The following is a 24,069-nucleotide window of genomic DNA, read 5'->3' as shown; positions in this document are numbered from 1 at the left end:
AGCATTTTATATAACACATTTTACAATTTTAAAGTATTTATAAAATATACACAAGCACTTTTTCTTGTTTAACTTTAATTAATGGCCATTGCCAGGATTATCACTTCAATTAATCGGCAGATGTTGCAATAATCTGCAGCAAACGCTGCCGTACTGGATGGTTTCTGCGATGATTTTTTTCCTGAGGTAACAGCATCATCTACATTGAGATAAGACAAAAAAAGGTCTTTCATCCATAAAAGATCTGAAAAAGTCTGTCCGTGGTGTTACAACTCATGGCGGACCTAGAACTTATGTCTTCTAGTTACAAAATCTTAAAATTGAAACTAATCTCACGTAACTTGAACATCATTGTCAAATACATTGAGACCTCTAATAATTCCATTTTCTGTGATGCCATTATAAGTAATTGGTTAGACGACTTTTAGACAATGCTGATTTCTTTCAGATATTATAGATGAAAAATGAAGATTGGCAATCATCTCCAAAGCTCTTATATGCAGTTGAAAATATTGATAGCTTTTCCATTTGCAATTTATTTTTAATTAGCATTATTCATATAAACCATAAAATTTATTGTAATTGTTATTTTATTTCTTTTTTTAATGAGTTTCAAAAAATATTTTCTACCCTGACTTTTGGAGGGCAATGCATAATGAATATGTGTATAATAAATAATGTGTGTATAATAAAAATGTGTATAGTAAGAATTTGAATAATATGTGTATAATAAAAATTTGTATAGTAAATATCACATTTAACCCACTCAAGTATTAGGACTCCGGTCAATCTCCACAGCCGAGTATACTCACTCATTGATTAATGTGGAAAGTTGTTGTATAATAATTAGCTTATGTGTATAAAACACAGGGTGTGTAGCGTTTTTGAAAAGTGCTTGAAGGTGCTTATTTTCAATTTTCGTTCTTTAAAAGCCCTTAAAGGTGCTTTTTTCATTGGGTGTTTTAAAAACTGCTTAATTTTCCCTTTTCCAAAATAAGATTTTTCCTTTACCATGTTGATTTTTGCTACGAATCATGTAGAAAGACACTGTTCACATTGTTCTATTCAACGTTTTCACAATTATTTCAACCCCAATATATTTCAGTATATCGTCAGTTTGTAGCGTATGAAAACGCCATTCAATTTACATGATTCAAAAATTTTGACAATTCTCAAAAACAATGCCAAAAGTTTTTTTTTTTTGACATGAGGGATAAAACCAGATAAAACCATCAATTGTCAAAAGCTTTCCAATCCTACCTAATTGTGATTTTTTTACAGTGCTTAAAAATATTATTTGAGTGCTTAAAAGGTGCTTATTTTTTGTTGATTAATTTGGCTACGCACCTTGAAAAAGGCCTACATTTTTTACAAATAATACAAAAACTAGTGCTCATTTGATTAATTATAATTTATTTATAATTCATATTTATGATGTATACTAATAACATATTGTTTTTTAGTTCGTAACTTCACTATACCTCAACCGTACCATCCAACTGAAAAAATAATTATTATTCCTCCTAGTAAGTTTTTTTATAGCTATTAATTAGTAATATATCTTTATTTTTAAATTCCTACTCTTAGTTTACACTCTCCATATATCTTGTTATGTTGTGCCTATATCGTTATAAAAATTGTGTATAAATTCTTCACTGTTATCAAAACTTTTATTCAATATAAATTTTATTCACTGATATAAATATTAATATCTATTATTTCTAGCTGCCAATTATTCAGAAATTGTGACTCGAACCACTAGAAGAATTAAAGGTAAGTTGTTGTTTTTTTATCATAGTTTATTATTCACTCAGAATTTTTTTTCAGAAAAATTTTCATTCAACTATATCTAAATCATGCAGAAACTTTCCTTCTAAAATGAGTTTTAATAGGGGGAAAATACGACTTTTCATAAATAGTAAAAAAAAAATTAAATAATTAAAACCTCAAACAATTCCAAATTATATATATATAAACACAAATAATAAAATAATGTTAAAAAAAAAATATAAAATAGAAAACTATTAGCGATAAAAACCAAAAGTCTTCCTCAAGACACATCTTTTGGTATAATTTAATGTGATATTTCTAAATTAAGAGCTATTATTCTAAGATAAAAATTATTCTTTATTTGTGTCAATATATATATATAGTAGTTATCTGCTAAAGGGACAGTAAAAATCTCTTATCATAGTACCCATTTTGGATATCTATATTAGGTACCTATTACCACAACTACAGTAGTATCTATTCACAAATAAGTTCCAATAAATGTCTCGAAATCGAATTATATTTTATTGCTGAAAATTGTGAAATATTTGAGCCAGATTAGTGTTATGCTAGTGTTTATAATTTTTCAAGTTAAAGATGAAAAAATATATATATTAGCTCAAAAACCATAAATTTTTATAGCACAAAGTATTTACTAAACAAATGAAAAAGTTTGTATTTTTTTTTAAAAAATTATTGAATAATTATTGAAAATTATATCAGAGTTGATAATTTTGTTTATTATTTACTTTTAATTTAAAGATAGTGCTGCCATCCTAGCTCATTTTGTGAATTGCTTTTTTACTTAAAAAAGACAGTTTTGTTCTGACAGACAATGAATGAGATTGTCTAACCTAAGATTGCTTATTTATAACATATTTTTCTTTTTTTTAATAAAAGTTTTTGTGTTTTTTCTATAACTTCATATGGAGTTATAGAACCACATAACAAAATGCAAAGCAGCTTGGTTTTAAGAATTTCATTAAAAAAGGCTTCTGCTGTGTTTGAACGGTCACCAACTAATAAATACATGTAGAATCAATAGAATTTTTTCATTGTCAGCTTTTAAAATGTATAGTGATTCTGTGACTAATGTGTGACATTAGTTGTGAAAAAATACAGTTAATTCCTCTGTTTAAAAAAACAAAATTACCTTTCCGAGCAACCTAATGAATTTCTCAAAAGTTAAACAAACACTAACAATATACATTATTTCTTTGTAATTGTACAATAAATTTAGATTTTATTTAAAAAATAATTGCTCTGTCTGAAAAAGAAAATCTTAAAATACATTTTGCTATAATATTATCATTTTATGAGCCACAAGAATGAATTGCTAGCTTAAAAAGTGAACATCATTCAGAATAGCTGCCAACAACTTTTAAAATTTTTACTTTATTCTCAATAGATAGTGCTTAACATGTAATGCCTTTACAGGACATTTTCAACAAAAATTTTTAAAAATTCTACAGTTTTTAAGATAAAAATCAAAATGAACCTTCACACTAAGAAAATTTTCAACGAAATGCTGCTAAATGTTTAGCTGTATCTTTCGCATCAGTCATCATGGGTGGAGGCAGCAGTGTAGCGCATGAGTCATCAGGCTTTTCGCTTTTCATTTAAGGTGGACACAAAGACCAAGCTATTCCCCACATTCTTATCAGTTTAATTGTTCTTCTAAGGATTAACATTCCTTTGCTCACACCTGTCACCTTCACAAGTCACCTTCTTTTTTGCAATAAAGGAGTGAGGAAAGTCAGTGGTCTTTGTTAATTTTACATCGCTCCCTTACTTTTTTTTGTGACAGAAGGTTAAAACTCGATACGACATTTTAAATATAAACAGGATTGTGCTCCAGAAAAATTCTAGATTTTTCACTAACCACGATCCGGAAGTTTCCGGATTTCAAAGGTTCAGGAGTTTCAGTAAATCATCGATCACATTTATGCATAAAAATTCTTGTATATTTTTTTTAAAAAAATATTAAAACTAGAATTTATGCTTGGCATCTCCTTCATTTGTAAATATCTTTTTCTGGTAAAATAATAAATGTGATTAGAGATAAAAGTAAACTTATAAATAATTATTTATTTAAATTATGCTCATTCATATAATTTACTGAGAATTTCATGTTTTGAAAATATCAATGATTTAAATTTATGAGGACATTAATTTTTTGAAATGCGTCATTAATGATTTTACTCAAGAAATTTACAGGGATTTTGAGTTCGGTTCACAATCACCCCTGATATAAAGTTTAAAAAAATAAAAATTGGAAGAGAGTGAAAACTTCTTAAACAGGAGAAAAAACTTATAAAAGTAAATTTAACATTATGGTATTTGGTTTTATTTCAAAAAATGCGAGAAATCTTTTTAACCGGGTTCCACTATATTAAAAAATTATTGTATATTCTGCAATTAAACGGTATACATTAAGTAACATTGCTTCTGAGACAAGACATATTTTTTTATTTGTGTATTGAACTATTTGAGTGATTTGATCTTAGACTTAGAGGTTGAATCTGAATAAAATTCAGCAAACACTACAGGAACATCAATAGATTATATATTTTTTTTATTTAAACCATTTATTATTGACTTTTTATTATTTTAAGACTAATGCAGTATAAATTATTTTAGTTACTGAGGCCACAACTCGTACAGTACATTTCACTCCTTCTAGTAAGTATAAAGATTTCCCTGTTGGAAGGGTTATTTGGGCATTTTTCTTTTAATTTAGAAATCCTAGAAATTTCACAGAACAAAACTTTATTTCTAAAAACAATAAATTCTTAAGGCATGTACTTAAATAAACTCGAAAAAGCTAGCAATTTAAACTTATCATTTCTTTCAATCTATTCATTTAATCAATTGTAATGTATTTTACCTTAATTTTCTTTCAAAAGTTGCGCACTTTTTTATACTTGCTTGTCTTTTTTTATGCACATTTTTGACTTATTTTCTTAAATACACACAAATTAAGCATAACTAGAAGGCAGTAGATATTTTTAAAGTGTGTGAATGGGAAACTGTTATGTGAATGGAAAAAAGTAAATTTAAAATATATCAAATGTTATTAAATAAATGCATTGAAATGAAACATGAAATAAATTATTCACATTATTTTTTATAAATGGAACTCAGACTTTAATAAAAATTGGATTGAAATATTTTTTACTCAAATAGTACTGTTTTTTGGTTCATGATAAAATATTATAATATTCTTTAAGATCAATATTTTCCAAAACATATTTTCAGGAATTGTAGAATGCTTTTAAAAACGCAATTTATTTAATATTTGTTTTGCTTACATTATATTTTATGTTTTCTATAGCTTCTGTTGTAACTCATGCTAAAGCTGTGCCAACCAGTAAGAATTCCTTTTGTTTTGCATTATAAGTATCAATTACCTAAAATAACTTGATTCTAATTAAAGCTTGTAATATCTATGTAAAATTATGTGACATCTTGAAATATTAACTGCATCAATAATCTGTTATATATTTCTTCTATTTGTCCTTTAATTTATTTTTAATCTTAACTATTAAATACAAAGTAATTAGGTATGCTGTAGTTAACCACTTGAATTGATTATAAATAGATAATTTTTTATTTAAACCAGCATATTTACTATGGGTTTCTTATCATATTAAACTTAGAGGCTAGGCAGCTCCAAGAACAGCGCATGTCGACCAGAGGTCTGGTGTACCCAAATCATGATTACCAAGAAAGCCCTATAGCTGAAATAAAATTCAGCAAACACCTTACAGGAGCATCTTGCAGTTCCTAGGCCTTAATACAATGTTGCCCTAACTGCTCAAATCTTTGCCCAGAATAGACTTCACAATCACAAAGTATATGCCGTGATGTTACTTCTTCAAGGTGACAACCCTTGCAAAGAGGATTAGTTTCAATAACCATCGCATATAGGTGTCTCCTGAGGATGCAGTGTCCAGTGAGAAGACCAATGATCTTCCTCGAGTTGTTCCTGTTTAGTTTCAGAAGCTCTTTTTGACGTACACTGGGACAGTCACGATTCAGCTCCTTAGCTTGTCTCTGACCGTCTGTGTCGCGCCATTGCTCATGGGCAATTTTGCCATAGAGCTTGAATATAGATGCCCTGAAAGACTTGGGAGAAATTTCCAAGGCTGGTTCAGGGCCAATTCCCAGGTTGATAACTGAATAAATTTCCTAAAAAAATCCCTGTTGAAATAGCATGTTTGCCGAGATTATTGCTTCCTTGAGTATTTACTAATACGTAAGAAATTGACCTCATTGATAGAAATCAGTTTTAAACATTTTTTGTTCTTAAATGTTTAGTTTTTTTATTTTTTTTTTTATTCAGAACTGATTTTTTAACTAAATTTTTTTTTTACTATCTTTGATGAATTAAATACCTATTCAAAATTATGAGTAAACATAATATATAACATTTCAAATTCATTTAATGTCAATCATAACTAAAAAATATTGTACTTTTTCTATTTTGATGTCTCTAAAAATGCCAATGTGAAAAATATTAAGTGCATCATGATAACAATTATCATAAACTTTATATTATTTCGTAAGATCAACTGGATTTTTTCCTATCCATGTTGGCAGCTATGAATTAATATTCATAATTAAATAATAATTAATATTAATAATTAATATATAATAATTAATATTCAGCATTAAATTTCTTAATCTTTTTATGAAGTTCAGAATTTGAAACTGATGGTTTTAAATATTTTTGATTGTACTTCTACCATTTCTTGATAATTTATTTAAAAAAAAGGAAAGAAGATTATTGAGTTCTTTAAAATAAGCATTGTGTAATGCTCTTGAATTTTCTTTTAGTATTGTTCTTTAAAAATAATGTATTACTTAATTGATTGTTTCCATTTTCTATGTGAAACTTTTATAGTTATAAACATAACTAATTTCGGTTTTTCGCAGAACTTGTTCGCTTTAGTGCTTATATTAAACATCCTTATGTGATAGTTGCAAAATCTATTTATGTTTCTATCCTATTAAAATGAAGACAAAAAATAACTTAAAATTTTAATTTCGCTCAACTTAATCATGATTGTTGCTATAATTGCTGTTGCTATGTAATTTTATATTCTCTGCAATTATTGTGTGTAACAAATTTTGGTATCAGTTGTACATATTTTGCATCAAGCTGAGCTCTGCCTGCTTCACAATCAATATTTTATATCGAAAATTTAAAATATGTTGAAGATGTTATAAAATTATTATTGCTCTATTACAGAAAAAATTACCCTATTTATGATGGATTAGTTAAAATGTTTATTTCAATTGAAAAAAGTATGTGTTATTAGATACTCCAAATTTTCAAAATACAGTAGTCTCGATAATTTGAGCCTCGATCGTTCGAGTTTCCCATAAATTCGAGCTAATGAAAAAAGTCTGTCTTGCTCCCAAATAATGATCAACGCACACACAACACGTGTAACGATTATTACGATTGGTTTTACGGCGATTAATACGGCTGAATGCTGGAAACGATATTGTGCATTAAACACTGAACCATGTGAATAGTGTGTTTAAACAAAAAACATTAGACAATTATTTAAAGTACAATTAACCTGATGCAGTAATATAATGAATATTGCAACTTGGTGTAATGTTGTAAATGTATCTTGATCTTCTATGTAAGTAAACTTTCTTTAAATATAATATATTTTTTTAATAAATGCTGAAATTTAAAAACTGCTTTGTTTCTATTTATTTAAATATTTACTATTTAATTTTAAGTTTTCAAGAGATAGAGGTAGACTCAGTCCTGTCTACTTGAAATTATTGAGACTCTACTATAATTTAATGTTTCTGATTGAGACAAGTAACTGCATAATGCTTCTGGGGTAAAATTAACAATGTAAAATTTTCCTTTCAATTTTTAATAGTTAATTAAACTAATAAATAACAACCGTCGTGCCATTGAAAAATATCCAACTTTATTCTTTGTTTTACTTGTGCATTGGAGAAAATAAAATTGCTATTTCATAATTTTTATTTTATTTCTTTTTAATATTTATAAACGTACCCTAAATACACTTTATTTTTATTTATAAGACATTGTCTCATCTTTTTTTTTTTCCTTCATCATTTTAAGACTAATATATTTCTATTTCTTTCAGCTACTACTGTTCGAACAATACATTACACTCCGTCTAGTAAGTTGAAAGTTCTCTGATGCTTTTCTTGCAGTTAATTTTTTTTTTCCTTTAAAGACTAAATAATTAATGTTTCAATCTTTGTATATTGATTTATAAATTTTTAAAGCAAATGCTAATATTTTTATTTGATGCTCAGAAGTTCAGAAACGATCTGCTCTAAAATTTATTCCTTACATTTTGTTTAATTATGCTTAGTAATATTTTACTTACAGTTTCATTATCTCTTTAGCTTCCATTGTGACTCATACTGTTCCTGTGCCATCAACTACTCAAAAACGTAAGAATTTCTTGCTTTTAGCTGAAGTAAATATTATCTAAAATAAATGTTAGCTGCTTGAATCATGAAAATTGTACAGTTAACTCTCTCTACTACGATATCCGATGCAAGAATAACTCCCTCTAGTACAATAATGTTTTGATATGCAATAATGTAATTCATATGCAATAACTTGCATATGAATTAATGTTCTTCTCCTCTCTATATTGCGTTATTCTCCGAAGCGATAAACCCCTGTGAAAGGTTTTTTTTCTCAAATTTTAACCTTATTTTCTTCATTTATTATTAGTTTTCAAGCGATGTCAAAAATCTTTATCATCTTTTGCCATTTTTATCTGTCTTTTTCAACAAGAGTATACTCACTGCTGATTATGTACTTCATATTTCTTTTCACCACAGTGAATGGCTTTCGTATTCTGATTTCAATAATACGACCTTGACATACATAGACCACCCCAAGAACTTCTATTCTTAGAATTGCCTCCCTTATCTCTTAATAAGCCACAGATGTAACATTCCTATCTGGTTTTATATTTAGCTGTAACTAACACTCTGCAAATTAAATTTCTATATACAGTAGAGAACCGATTATCCGGAACGATCGGGACTATCGCTATTCCGGATAACTGATTTTTCCGGTTTTCTGAATCGCTACAAAAAGCCCTTTTTTTAGTGTTAAACCCAACTAAAAAAAAAAAAAATATTTGGAAATAATCTTAAAAATTAAAAAACGATGAGATAATACACTAATGATTATTTCTGAAATGATGGTAAGGTAAACATCTTTCAAAAAAGAAAGAAAAATCCTAAAATCTTATGAGGAAAAAAAAATTTTTTTTTTTAAAAATTGCGGGAAAATTTATCGAATTTCGTTCCGGTTTTCTGATTTCCGGTTTTCTGATTTCCGGATAACGGGTTCTGTACTGTAATATATAAATACATTTATAGTTAATACATATATAACATTAAAATTTGAAGAAAATCTTATTGCGTCAAAAAGTATGTAGGAGCCCTCTAGGGCCCCCCGTACGCTGAATTAAGCGTACGGGGGGCCCTAGAGGGCTCCTACATACTTTTTGATGCAATAAGATTTTTGTAATAATACGTAATAAGATTCAAAATTTTGGGGTCCTTAGATTAAATTTTTTTTGTTGTATACTTTTTATTTATTCAAATATGAAAGTATTTATATATCTTTTCATTTAAGAAAGTATATTTAAAATAAAAATAAATTAAATATTAATAAGTAATAAATAAATATCATTAACATTATACAAAAAAATTATCGTATTTTATTAATATTTATTTGAAATTGATTTTTTTTTAAATCATTATTTTTCTTAATTTTTTTAAATTTATTTTCAAAAGATCCATTTTAAGGGGGCCCCTAATCCTTGGGGGCCCCAGCCCATGGCTTAGTCTGGCCTGATGGGTAATCTGTCTCTAGCCCTCGATATAACAATATATCCCTCTATATTTATTTGGCCCCCAAAATATTTTTGTAGTGAGGTTTTACCGTATTTAAAATTACTCTTACAAAAGTAACTGTACTTATACGTGTTTAAGTTAACTCTTTAAACACCTAAATTGCACGAATTTGAAGTTGAATGATTAAATTGCATGAATTGGAATTTAAACAATTAAATTGCATAAATTTGAAGTTATTAGATTAATTAAAAGTTAAATTGCATGAATAAGTAGGACATCTAGACACAAAGTTTTAATTCCGACTCTTCTCTAATAATAAATCTGACTCTTATTGTAAATAGTTAACTTTATCTCTAAGATAAATACAAATTTGACAGAAGTAATACTATTACAACTTAATTTATCAATAATAAAAACTTTTACAGCATACTGTTTGCTTATTAAGTTACGAAATACCATTCTACAAGGTATTCAATTTTGACTCTTGCTCCCTTAAGTTCCATAAAATATCATTTTGGATAGCGCAATAATAATGAAATAGAAAAGCAACAATAATGAAAATAGCACATTTCTTAAAAGATTCAACATTTTATATGCATCAAAAATGATTTGGCAATATTTAGAAATCTTTTTAAAGCTGAGATGAATTCTTTCAACTAACTGAAAATCAAAAATTCAGCAGACTCAGGCAACTGGATGATATTATTTAATAATAAAAGAGCAAGAATTAACTTTCTTTTGGAAGAGATCATATCTTCAAATTATTTTTTATGTTTGATTACTACTTTAAATTATTAAAAACTATTTTTTTTATTGTTTTTTAGTAACAAATTTTTGTACTTGGTTAGAATTTTCTTCTTTTTTTAATAAATGGGCCTTTATTTTGAAAATTGAAATAAGCCCTTTTCAGGCTAAAAAGTTGCTCATTTTGACAAATAATATTAAGTTATTATTACTGTTATTAATATTGTTATTATTGTTATCAACCAAATTGATAAATCTTTGACAATATTTTTAAATCAAATCAAAGACCAACCCTTAAATATTTTCACATGTGAAAAAATTGACTTTTTCCACTTTAAAAAACATTGACGTAAATGGGAATAAGATCAATTTATACAACGAATATTCACAAAATCAACTAATTTTAGGTTCAAAATAAGGGTTTGACATCTACATTTTAAAATATGATAAATGGTGCAAGGTAGAGATTATGTTAATTTTGATATAGAATTGAAAAATTACTCTTATTTTAGTTACTTGCAATACATGTTCGTTTTATTGATCAACATTGAATCTCATTAACCTTTAGCAGAATGACAGATTTTAGTAAAGCAACACATTAGCAACTGCAACCTCAAGTAGTGTATTTTTATTGAAGAGGCATACTTTAGCTCTGTGTTGTATAAAGAATAGTCGTTGTTAAAAATTTAGAAGCAAATAGTATTTCTAGTGGTCTGTAACATTTTTGGATTAAGTGTTGCGAGATTGGTTACGCTACACTGCACCAGAAAGAGCTAAGTGTTTGATACAAAAAATGTTTTTTTTTTGCAGTTTATATGTTATAATACTCAGATCTAATTACCTAAAGTTATACTTTAAACTTCCTTAATATGATTGCTTCAATTGTACTTGAAATCGGTTAACTTGAAAATATCCTACTTCCCCAACTTGGGTAAAAAATTTTAACTAATTGAATATATTTCGCTAAATAAAAATTTTTACCGTAAGAAATTAAATAAAAATTTATATTTCTAACTATTATAAGAACTGCTTACTACTTCATAGATATAGAGATTGTGTTATTCTTCACTCTATGTAAAATAATTTCCTTCAAAATTTCATGAATTCTTTCACTTTATGTTCATCATCGGCATAACATCCCGGGACAGATTTTAGCCTTTCCTAGAACCTTTCTCTTGGAGAAAGATTCTAGAAATTCTCCATGCCCTTCTCCTTGTTGCTAGTTAAATAGTGATTGTTTTAAAATCTACATTAATGAATAACAAAACTTTATATTAGGTAATTAAATAATAAGGTATTAATATTACATTAAATTAGTATTATGTCTTTATTATCTGTACATTCTTTATAGCAATACATTTTTTTCCTAACATTTATTTTTGTTTTATGTTACATATAGCTCTCATTCAACTTTCTTTTTTTTTAATTTAGACATAATCAAATATTGATTTTCATTTTCAGACTAATAGATTTTTAATTATTTTAGCTAAAGATTTTGAAACTTCACATAGAACAATACATTACACTCCTTCTAGTAAGTGTAAAACTTTCTCATAATATATTATTCTTGTGGGTCGTGTGTGTTGACTTTTTTATTTGTTTATTTGTTATTTATTTATTTATTTAGTTTTCAATTTAGAAATCCTCCAAATTTTATTCACTGAAGCTCTGTTTTTTTTTTTTTTTTTTTTTTTTTGAAAAATTAGTTTGAAAACAAGTAATATAATTTTTAATTGATGCTCAGAAACTCAAAATTAAGCACTAAAGTTTTTTTTTTTTAATTCAAATTTGGTTTAATTTTTCATTTGAAGAATCTTTTTTAAATTTTATTTTGGAAAAGAATGACTTTTCTTATATTTTTTTCGCTTTCAATTTGTTTAAAACATAAACAGATTCACCCTAATTTAGAAAGTTTAAAGTTGAATTAAAAGAGTTTAATTTTTATCTTAATTAATTATGAGATAATTTTGGTGCTTGCTAATATTTTTTTTCATATTTGCTAACCTACCGCCAACTCTTTTTTTTTTTTATTTTTTTTTTTTCTTAAAGGGAACATTTCAATGTTTCAAAATATATTTTCATAGACTTTTTTGCTCTTTGGGTATTTTAAATAGACATTTATACTTAATAGTTGTTTTACCTATGTTCAATTTAATGTTTTTTTAGCTTCTGTTGTGATTCATTCCAAGCCTGTACCATCAACTACTCCCTGTTGTAGTAAGTATTCTTTCTGTTTTTTTTTTTTTTTTTTTTGTTAAGATAAATGTTTATTATTTCAAATAACTTTGATCCAATTTAAAGTTGTAAACTCTGCGTAATTTTTATAGTTCAAAAATAAAATTCCTATATTTAAAATTAGTCCTAGATTAGTCTTTACCTATCAAAATACTTAAACTGTTTATCTCAAGGCATACTTTGATAAAATGAAAAACTTTCTGCTGCAACATGTCAATTGAAATACTTTAACAACCGCAATCCATTTCGGTGTACCGTCGGTTCATAGCGTATGAAAGCGTCAATCATTTTACATGTTTGATGAAATACTTGCGGTTCTGCATGTGCACGTACTGAGCTAAATTCAGTGGGAATTATTTGTGCACTATCATGCGCAACTCGGCTTCATTTTCCTCCCTCTGATATTGAACCGAAAAATCTCTCTATCTTTTTATGGTGGCTAATGTAATCAAGAAAGAGTTCTTTGTCAGAAACCAGTTATTTTATCATGATCATGAAAAATATTTGAAAGTCTTTGAAAATTATTTTGCATTTTGTTAATATAGTGCTTACAAATATTTTTGGAGTGCTTAAAAAGTACTTTGAAGGTGCTCATTAATCAGGGATGAGATTTTTCCGCTTTTTATCGGATTTCCGCTTTTTTTTCACTTTTGTCTCTCGAATTTCTGCCTTTTTATCAAAAACTCCGATTCTCTTTAAATTTCGCTTTTTTTTAAATAAATATTCTGCTTTTTCTGAAAATTCAGCCACTGAAATATAATAATTATTTTTATTTCCGATTTTCAACGGTAAACAGAAAATTCAAACTACAAAGCTACCAACCCTTTCCACATTTTTACTTATTTTAGCTATTTTCTCCGCTTTTACGCACAGATGATAAGATTTTCCGCATTTTTACCCGGCAGCCAGATAGCTCGTATTTTCGTAATTCAAACGACGCTGCTTCAGACAAGTCTTTTAGAAGTCGCAAGCCAGGAATCTGCTAATATCTCGATTCTTATTCTCGCGATTTTAATATCAAGCATAGCTTTTCGTATTTACGTGATTTAAAAGTTTCGTGTTGCGATTCTTATTTACGAGATTTAAAATCCGATATCGTGATTTGTATTTACACCTTTTTAAAAACCTATTGTAGCGATTCGTATTCACAAGAGTTTAAAATCCAGTGTCGTGATTCGCTCATGCGGTTATAATATCAAACATCGATTTTCGTCTTATACGTGCTTTAAAAATAAGGCATTGGGATTTGCATTCAAAATTATGCCTCATAATTCTTATTTATGCAATTTAAAATTTACGCATCATGATTCGTATTTACGCGATCTAAAAATTATGAATCGTGATTTGTATTTACGCGATTTAAAAATTTTATATCGCAGTTTGTATTTTGTCATTTTCAAAATCGTATATCTAGTTTCATACTCACGTGATTTCAAAATCCATAATCGTGATTCATATTCACGCTATTTTAAAATCCAGGATTGCAATTTGCATTCGCGCAATTTTAAAATCAACTATTGCGATTCTTGTAAGAAGTAAATTTTATCTTGATTTAGTTACTCTAAAGATGACTGTTTTTCTATCGATGATTATTAGTATATGAAGGTGTTACAACATCGGCGAAACTGGAATAGAATATATTCAAAACTTTTACTCCGGGCTTGCAAAGAAGAAAAAGTAGGATTTGTCACAAGATGTTTGAAGATGGGCTAACGACTAAATATAGCAAACATAAAAGATATAGCACTTTAAATTTTTTTTTTTTTGATAAAGAGTTAATTAACTCAGCATCAAAATGCAAAATTTAAAAAATAATGTTGCTGTTATTTATGCTATAAAATGCAAAGTTCTTATCAAATGAAAAATAATTATCTAACCAGTTGCTGATTATCATGTAATTTTTCAAACTAAAATAGCAATTTTTGTATGTTAAGGAGTTACTATATATTTCTACTTCACAGTTATTGATATGTTTCACAGGGCTCTAATTAGATCAGATTATAATATATAAACATAGTGATTTTCCAATTGTAAAAGTTGATTTTCTTTTCAAAATAATTTAAAAAGTCATGTTACTGATATATTTGCTTTAAATCATGTAACAGTATTTATTAACAGAAATGGAATGTTAATGTATGTTTAATTTGCTAAACCAGACAGTTTCTCTAAGTAATAATTGTCTCTTATGTGAACTGAGGAAAAATATAATTTCTAGCTTTATTTTTTCAATTGATAATTTTTCTTTTTACTAAATGTTAAGTATCGATGTAATCATTTATATAATAATAAATTACTACACAATTTTATGTCAACACATTGTTATCTTAAACTATCTGGAATTTATTGTTAACCAATTGTGCGTAGGTAAAATTTACTTGCTTGGAAATTCAGCTTTTTTGCCTTTTGGCCAATCTCATCCCTGATTAATTGTTGAGAGATTTGGCTATGCACCCTGTTTTTCCACAGTTTAATTTAATTAATTTGTAGATTACTTGAGAAAGTGCTCGTTATAAATACTATTATTTTTTATAGATTTCAATTATATAAATTTTAATCATATATAAATTTTTCATCCTGATCAAAATGTTTAAGTTTTGATTTTTTATTTAAAAAACAATATTTTTGTTAGTTATCTTCAGTTAATTATCAGTTAATTATTTGAGTGTTAATGTGTTTAGCTAATTTCAATTTCTTTTCAATCAATCAGTTGAATTCTGTTTTTTCCATAATTTAAATAAAGTAATTTGTAGATTCATTGAAAATTGCTCGTTATAAATACTATTAATTTTTAAAGATTTCAAGCATATAAATTTGAATCATATATAAATTCTTCATTCTGATTAAAATGTTTAAGTTTTCATTATTTATTTAAAAAAATGATGTTTTTGTTTGTTATCTTCAGTTGATGACGACGCTCCAGGACTTGAAGCACCACGTACATTGAATAAACCTGGTACTGATGTTTTTTTATTACTTATTTTAAATTTTTTTTCTAGGTTTTAAGATTAATCTTACAACATGTCCCAAGTTAGTTTTCAAGAAGATTCAAATGATAAATATTAAGCTTATTAATAACATTTTGGAACAACATATTTTTTTGCATTTATGCAAATACTTATCATCTTGCCAAACTCAAGTCTGGTAATTTCAAATCTGAAATTAATTTTGCTCCTTAATCTTCAGACTTTTTTAAACAACATTTTTAGTCTATTTTTTGTCGATATTTTTAAATACGTCATACATAACAAGGGGTTCCATTAATGTTGCGACAAACTTCTATGGGAGTTGTGGCACATCATCAGGATTAAGCTTGCATAAAAACCCATGTCAGGAAATGTTGTGATATGGTGAAAAAATTTGAATTTATAAAAATTGTGCTACATATTGACTCAGGAAGTTTTGCTATCAATTATTTTGATTGTTAGAAATTTGAGCCTCACTTATGTACATTGCTTTTTTTTTCTTATAATTATTTTCACTATACCCAATGTAATTTTTGAAAATAAATTGATAATAAATAGTTTGTGTTAGCTCATATTTTTAGACTTGCTGTAATAATCTTAATTTTTTCCTAGAGCCTGACCATGAAGCAGATTGTGATGAAAGTAAGTTTTTATATTTTATCTCATCTCTGTTTGAATAGGATTCACGAAACTCAGTGTGGACCAATATTCATTAGTCTTGGATCAATAAGGGTTCAAAAGAGCATTATTTTTCCAATATTGGTCCTATATAAAATCGTCAGATTTACCCAATATTTTATATACATTTTTCCGCCAATTTATGCTCTATATCTGCCCCATGAAGGCCGATATTGGCCCGGTATAGGACCAATATTCAAGAAATCTAGACATGCCAATTTTAGTAGCTCGGTGCATGTTCGTATAGGACCCATATTGAGCCAAACTGGAGTCGAGATAAAATTGTTGCTACGGTTGCTTGGTGTTCATTTTATCAACCCACAGAAAGGATAAAAAGCTGAGACAACTTTGCCCGGTCCGAGGATGGAACCCAGGAGCTGCGGCATGAGAGTGCGAAGCACTACCTCTCAGCCCGGGTATCATAAGATTCACTCTATTCTTTAAAAAATCATTTAACTCCTAATTCCCAATTACGGTTATTACTACAAGCTATGTTTGTCCTTATACAACTGTAGTCCCAGCTTACTTATATATATATATATCAGGGGTCTGTCTAAAAGAAATTTGGGTCCGTTAACGGACCCTTCACAAAATATCTTTTCATAAAAACGGACCCTTCACAAAATATTTCAACTTAAAAAAGGACCCTTCACAAAATATTTTAACTTAAAAACGAACCCTTCACAAAATGATTTTTCTTTTAATCGGACCTTTCACAAGTTTGTTTATCTTCATTATTATTTTGTTAATCGAATAAACCCTTTCCAGGGCAGAAAACAAGAAAGATGGATGTAAACGAATTAAGTTTTGGCTTCGGCAGACGATTCTTCCATTATTCATCCGAAATGAATATTCTGTCTGCGTTCAGCAGTATAGGCTAAATACCAAATATTTGTATGTTGCTCTAATTTAGAAGCAGCAATTGTTGTTTATTTTTGAAAATTTAATTTTTTTAATTATAATTTTTCAGTGTTGAGCATAATCTTGTATGTCTTTGCAATTTAAAAACTCCTTGAAAAAGTTTTTTTTTTTTTGCAATAACGGACCCTATTTGCACAAATTCATAAAAGCGGACCCTGGTTGAAAGAATGTGAGTAATTTTTTCACAATTTCACGAAAAACGGACCTTTCACAAAATGTCTGGACAGACCCCTGTATATATATATATATATATATATATATATATATATATATATATATATATATATATATATATATATATATATATATATATATATATATATATATATATATATATATTTATATATATATATATATATATATTTATATATATATATATATATATATATATTATATGTGTATATATAATATATATGTGTGTGTACAGTCTAGTTCCACTACAAATTAAAAATTGAAGAAAATGAGTTCCCAAAATTCTGAAATTTTCTTCTAAACCTTTAACTCCTATGGCGATTGCAACAATCTATTTTTGTTTCGTATATAGCATTTTGTTCTAGTTTTTTTTCCTAACTATTTGTTTTTATCCAACACACAACTAAGTGTCCAGCTTTTCGACTATTTGATGTGTATTTATTATCAATAGATTTTTTTATAAAATGTTCTGAATTTAATGTAAAATATATGTGCAAGTATTGATTCCTCATTCCATTACTCGATAAAAAAATTATTATATTAGCCTGTTAAAATTCTTTACCAATTATTTAGTTTCAATCCTCTTAATTTATTACAATTATGTGACTGGCATTATTTTGCAAAATGGAAAATATATCTTGTCCTAAATAAGTGAGCCGGGTATCAATCCCAATGATGGCTATTAAATTCAAATTCTGCTACCAGCTCACTTCAACCACAGTGCATCTACTTCACCGCATGTGCATCTACTAAGCTGGGTTCAATGAGATTATTGCTCTGTCATGTGCAACTCTGCTTCAATTTGCAAGATATTCTCAATATCAGGCTTAATTATCCACCCTCTGATATTGAACCGAAAAATCTCTCGATCATTTTATAATGACTAATATAATCAAGAAAAGAGCTCTTAGTCAAAAACTAGGTATTTTATCATGATCATGTTAAGTCTTTGAAAATTATTTTGCATTTTGTTAATGTATATAGTACTTAAAAATATTTTTGAGTACATAAAAAGTACTTAAAAGGTGCTATTTTCTGTTGAGTGATTTGGCTAAGCACTCTGAATTAGTAAGTTTTAGTTTTTATGCTTAGAACTCTTGTTATTTCAGCTTGCAAGAATAAAAGAAAAGCTAAAAGATGTGTTCAGGAAATAGATAGTATAGAAATGAATAAATGCCATCTTGGATTCCATAAAGTTTTAGTGAAAATCATTATTTTGGAAGAATCGGCATCTCACCTGGAAATGTAAGCTCCTTTTTCATTATAAAATGTTTATAAAAGCAATTTCTTTTTTTATTTCAGCACCTTCTTGGTTTGTGTTTAGAAAAATATATCTCAGATTCATATGAAATATTTATTATATTGAAATAATGACTAGAACATGGATGAGATTTTTCCGCTTTGTAGCGGATTTCCGCTTTTGTCTCTCGAATTTCAACCTTTTTATCAAAAACTCCCATTCTCTAACAGTTTAAGTTTTCTAATAAATATTCCGCTTTTTCAGAAAATAGAGCCGTTGAAATAAAATAATTATATTTGTTTAAGATTTTCAAAGATAAACAGAAAATTTAAACTATATAGCTGCCAACCCTTCCGCATTTTTTCTTATTTTAGCTAATTTCTCCACTTTTATGCAAAGGAAATAAGATTTTTCGCGTTTTTACCTGCCCACCGAATAGCTCATATTTTTGTAATTCAGACGTCGCTGCGCGCATTACGATTCTTATTCAAGCGATTTAAATATTGTCCATTGCGATTCTTATTTACGAGGCTTAAAAATCCAATATCGCGATTTGTATTTACGCATTTTTAAAATCCTATGTAGCGATTCATATTCACGCGAATTTAAAATCCAATGTCGTGATTCGTTTATGCAATTGTGCTATCAAACATCGATTTCCGTATATATATATGATTTAAAAATTAGACATTGGGATTCGTTTTCACGCGATTTTAAAATTATGCATCGTGATTCGTATTTATGCGATCGAAAAATTGCACATGATTTGAATTTTTGCTTTTTGGAAATCCAATATCGAGTTTCATATTCATGTGATTTAAAATCATATCTTACAATACTTATTTGCACAATTTTGAAATCGTGCATGTGATTCATATTCATAAAATTTTAAAATTAATCATCAGGATTTGTAATCACATGACTTTAAGGTTTAAAAATCACATTTTTTTGTCAAATTTTTGGATATTATAGTTTCTACATATTATAAGTATATATATGCATATTCCTTCTTGGATTTCCTCTTTTTTGCTTTCTGACTACTCTCATCCGTGCTAGAAAAATTGTTAATACCTTGGGCAGTTCTTTGATTTGAGAGAAATTAAAAGTCAAAATGATGATATATTTTCTTTTTTCTGAATTTGAAAAAAAAATTTTAAATCTCATCTGCAAAGGAAAAAAATTTCGCTTTTTTATGATGTATCAATTATTTTTACCACACACTAAGGGCTAATAGTTAACCAACTATGAAACTTGCCAGAACTTAGATAATTTATGCAAAATATTTTTTATTAATATTTCAAGAACCAACTTGATTTTAAAAACAAAAGAAATGACTGATTTTAAACATAGCCAAAAATAATACTTCCTCAAAGTTGATTGATAATGTATATTGTATAATATTGAAGCTGAAGACTTTGTGATGATAACGTATTCAAATTTTATTGCATATAAACTACCATGTTCTAAAAATAATTTTATTTTTGTTCCATGTTGCAAAATAATAAATTTATAATTTTGAATTTTCGAAAAAGAAAAAAAAATTATTAACGCTGTGATAAGTCTGTATTTGCAAAAGTTACAGTATAGAGTAACAACATCAGGTATTTTCTCAAACTATTTTAATACAGTGTCTTACAGTAGTTTTTCTTGTACTTGTAGACTGACATGTTATAACAGGGTGCGTAGCGTTTGTAAAAAGTACTTAAAGGTGCTTTTTGGGGGATTTCGTTTTTAAAAGCTTTTAAAGGTGTTTTTTTCAGCTGGTGTTTTTAAAAAGTGCTTTTTTCCACAAATAATTTTTTTTCCTTCAGTGATATCTGGTGGATCCCATGCATTTCACGTAAAATGGGGTGTTTGCTACTTAATCATTCATGCGGACTTCATGTCGTACTAACACGTTATGACTTGCGCATGCGCGCACACTTAAAACCGAAACCCGAGTGCTCCAATTCGGATAGAGAATATCAGATCCTTATGAAATGTTTTTCTCTTTAATTTAATTTAATTTTATTCTTGTTTATTTTATTTTACTTCTAACGCTTTTTAGACGTAGGGGATAAGGGTACTTTTGTTCTGAGTTCAGGGTCAAGTTGAATTCACTCGGTGATGTGGGAAAGTACTGATTGTTTTGATTTACGTCCGTTTCTTTTTGGGGTTTTTTTTTAACGCTAAAACTCTTTATTTTTCAATAATATCATTGATTGAATATGAATTTTTTGAGTGCTTGAAAATTTTTGTAAAGTGCTTGAAAAGTTTTTAAAAAGTGCTTATTTTTGATTCAAAGATTTGGCTACGCACCCTGTATAAGTCTTAAGTATTTTTTAAATTTTAACTTAAAAAATTTGAAATATTTATTGTTACTAGTAATTATAAATTTTTTTTTCATAACCGTTGGTGAGCAACCAACCCAATTTTATGGGTTTACGACTACTAATGTTCAACTCCATAGCCTTGTAATTTTGAACCCAATCAAGAAAACAAGAGAACTCCTAGATCAAGTATTAGGAGAAATTTGCCTTCGTGGAGGACTTTTCGATGGAGCTAACCCACATTTGCGTTACATGGAGAAGAAGATCACGAGAACCTCCCTTTTGGTTAGCCTGACGGCAGGGAGACTCTAACCCAGGGATGGACAAACTTTTTTAGTCGAGGGCCAAAAATCGAGAAAAAAAAGTTTAGTGGACCGAGTAAAAACTTCTAAAATAAAAATAATAAAAAAACGATATGCAAGTTTTAATTCAAATATTTAATGAGATAAATGAAAATGCGATTCTCCTTATATTGAGGTTCAAAGTGAGATGTGCTTATTTTAAGGAACGAGGTTAAATGCTCGTCTGTTAGTCTACTTCTGAAATGATTTTTTCTAAGGTTCATAGTTGAAAACACCTGTTCAAATATATAAGATGAAGCAAACCTAGCACTAATTTTCTGGGCATGATGTATTAAATTTTGGAAACTAGCTTTTGGTAATGATATGCAAAACTCAAACTCTGGCATGTTTAGAAGCAACAATAGTGTGCAATCTTTACATACTCAATAAATGATGTTAGAACTCACACCGGCAGAAAAATCCGCTCGTTGGAGCTTAAAATGCGCTGTCTGCTACATGCGAAGCACAATTCACCTATGTTAGATTTCATATGTCTGATCCTCGAGAAAGACATACGCTAGTTGGAGCTATTCTGTAAAGAACTTCTGCGTTCAAAATTTTACCAATTGAAGCTGTCTGTGCTAACTATTTCAATCAATTCCACCAATAGAGAAAGTAAAAAGGTCATCAGTACTTTGTTAAAAAAGAAGAAAAAGTAGCTTTAAACAAAGTAGACAAAATAATGGATGTATAATGTATCTTGTTTATATTTACCACGGATCGACAAGTTAGAATTCTATCCACGGGCCGGATAAAACCTTCCGGCGGGCCACAGCTGACCCACGGGCCGTAGTTTGCCCATCCCTGCTCTAACCCATGATCCCTCTACCACTGAGGATATTTCACATCAGCACTGTGGTCTGTGCAAGCCGGATGCGGAATTCGTATCGACTGGGATTCGAACCCGATTCACCTCATTGGAAGGCGAACACTCTATCCCCTGAGCCATCATGGCTCTTATAAGTTATTTTCTAAAATTTAGCTATGTGCTAACAATTTTAAAAACATGAGCAACTCTAATAAAATGGAAGTTGCCAGAGATAATTTTATAATCCGCCAGAATGATTTAAAAAATGAAGGACCCAATTCACAATGGGGTATACAGATTCAAATACCTTTTCTTTGTATCCCAAAACGCTTTGACACTTAATACATATTCTGTGACTAAAAAAAATATTCATATTTTCTAAATTATTTATGCCATTAATACTCTTACTTTTATTTCTTTTAGGCCAAATTCAGGCCAAATGCAATGTTTAAAACATCTGTTTGACCGCTGCTCTGGAAGCAGTATAGTTATTATTCAATCGATTCTCTATGATTTTTTTGATGTCTGTATTGACCTTCCCATTCCTGATAGTTACACGCCTGCTTGTCAAGTTCCAAAAAGCTCTGGTAACTATGTTCACTTTATTATAGATTTTTTGTGCATATATGCACCGAAGAGCCATTACATTATGACCACCCTCCATCTATAACAATAGGTTCGTCCAGGTTTTCATGGTTTCTCGCCCAGGAACAATGTTTTCATGGAGCACATTAAGACCCATAATCTTCATAGAACAATCCCTGACGTCTGTAAGCTACTTGACCATAGTTGCAGGGTGGTCATAATGTAATGGCTCTTCGGTTTATATTTGCGTCGAATTAATTTAAAATAAATTCTCTTTATATTTGTTTTGTGATGTCTCAAATGTTATTCTTAATGCTCTTAATCTTTTTTATAATATAATTAAGTATTTTTATGTAATTTGTCATTAGAATATTTGAAATGCATGCCTGCCAAGTCTCCTGTTTTTTTAACGCAAACTCCTGTATTTTACTACTATCTCCTGTTTACCCGCATATTCTCAAATTTCTCCGTATTTGTTGAAATTTTTAAAAAATGGCAATGAAATATCCTCTGATGGCAAAAATACTTCTCTTATTCCTCAACAGATAGTGCTGTAGCCAGCACTGCAGTATGCTGAGAGTTAATAATTTAAGTAATAATGGTTTAAAACAATTTTTTTTTGATTAAGATTTATATACATATTTTTTACTTTGCTAAATGTAATGTCCTTATATTATTTCCAATTTTGAATTTCTCTTTTTGACTTATATGATTATGTATGATGTATCAAAACTTTACTCATAGTCTAAAAAGTGTCGCTAGTACAATCTCCGTAATTTTATTTCTCCTATGTTGGCAGATATAGAAATGGTTGGAAGTCATCTTATCATATACATGTTGTTTTGACATGATTTAAATTCAGTAGGTAACATATTTATAGACCTTTTTGAACATATTTATAGACCTTAGTAATGTAGAACTGATCAGTTTCCCATGCCCTTAACGACCAAAACATCACATTTATTTCGATAATTAAATCCGCAACATTGCTTTCTTTGTGGGAGGCTATTTATTAATTATTGCAATTTAATTTTTAAAACTTTTAAGGCACTTTTAGAATTTATAAATGTTAAAAAAAACTATTCAGGTCTGATAGAGTTAATAAAAAAATTCCCATTGTGTCGAGTAAAACCTGAATTAAACTAATGAAATAGAGTATACAGTGTAACGTCCCATATCCGGACGTCCCTTTTCCGGAAGGGTCAATTTCCCGGACACTTTTTAACAATCAAAATAAATAAACATTTCTTCATCTTCCTCACTCTCTTAAAAAAAAAAAAAAAAAAATTATTTTGACAGGTTTTTTCCTTTCTTAGCTTCTAGTGATCTATGCATTAAACCCATAAATCAACAGAAAAGAGAACAGAAGATCTACCAAGATCATCTCTGGAATGCA

At 28.3% G+C, this 24,069-nt stretch overlaps 1 protein-coding gene across 1 annotated transcript in view; it reads left to right on the top strand.

Moving 5' to 3' along the window:
* The window catches only part of LOC107436429 (uncharacterized), a 263,791-nt gene that overhangs the window by 163,777 nt on the left and 75,945 nt on the right, over positions 1-24,069 (top strand). Inside the window, exons 98-109 of the mRNA XM_087164512.1 lie at positions 1,464-1,526; positions 1,726-1,773; positions 4,411-4,452; positions 5,105-5,140; positions 7,914-7,949; positions 8,182-8,229; positions 11,888-11,935; positions 12,568-12,618; positions 15,539-15,589; positions 16,212-16,241; positions 18,500-18,635; positions 22,512-22,675. Of these exons, the coding sequence (XP_087020638.1) occupies positions 1,464-1,526; positions 1,726-1,773; positions 4,411-4,452; positions 5,105-5,140; positions 7,914-7,949; positions 8,182-8,229; positions 11,888-11,935; positions 12,568-12,618; positions 15,539-15,589; positions 16,212-16,241; positions 18,500-18,635; positions 22,512-22,675 (753 nt within the window). The remainder of the gene's footprint in view (positions 1-1,463; positions 1,527-1,725; positions 1,774-4,410; positions 4,453-5,104; positions 5,141-7,913; positions 7,950-8,181; positions 8,230-11,887; positions 11,936-12,567; positions 12,619-15,538; positions 15,590-16,211; positions 16,242-18,499; positions 18,636-22,511; positions 22,676-24,069) is intronic.

The sequence above is a fragment of the Parasteatoda tepidariorum genome, chromosome 5, assembly GCF_982258835.1.
Source record: "Parasteatoda tepidariorum strain Cologne lab strain chromosome 5, Ptep-v5.0, whole genome shotgun sequence".
Lineage (NCBI taxonomy): Eukaryota > Metazoa > Arthropoda > Arachnida > Araneae > Theridiidae > Parasteatoda > Parasteatoda tepidariorum.
The sequence above is the reverse complement of the archived record's forward strand: the minus strand, read 5'-3'. Positions and strand labels throughout refer to the sequence as shown.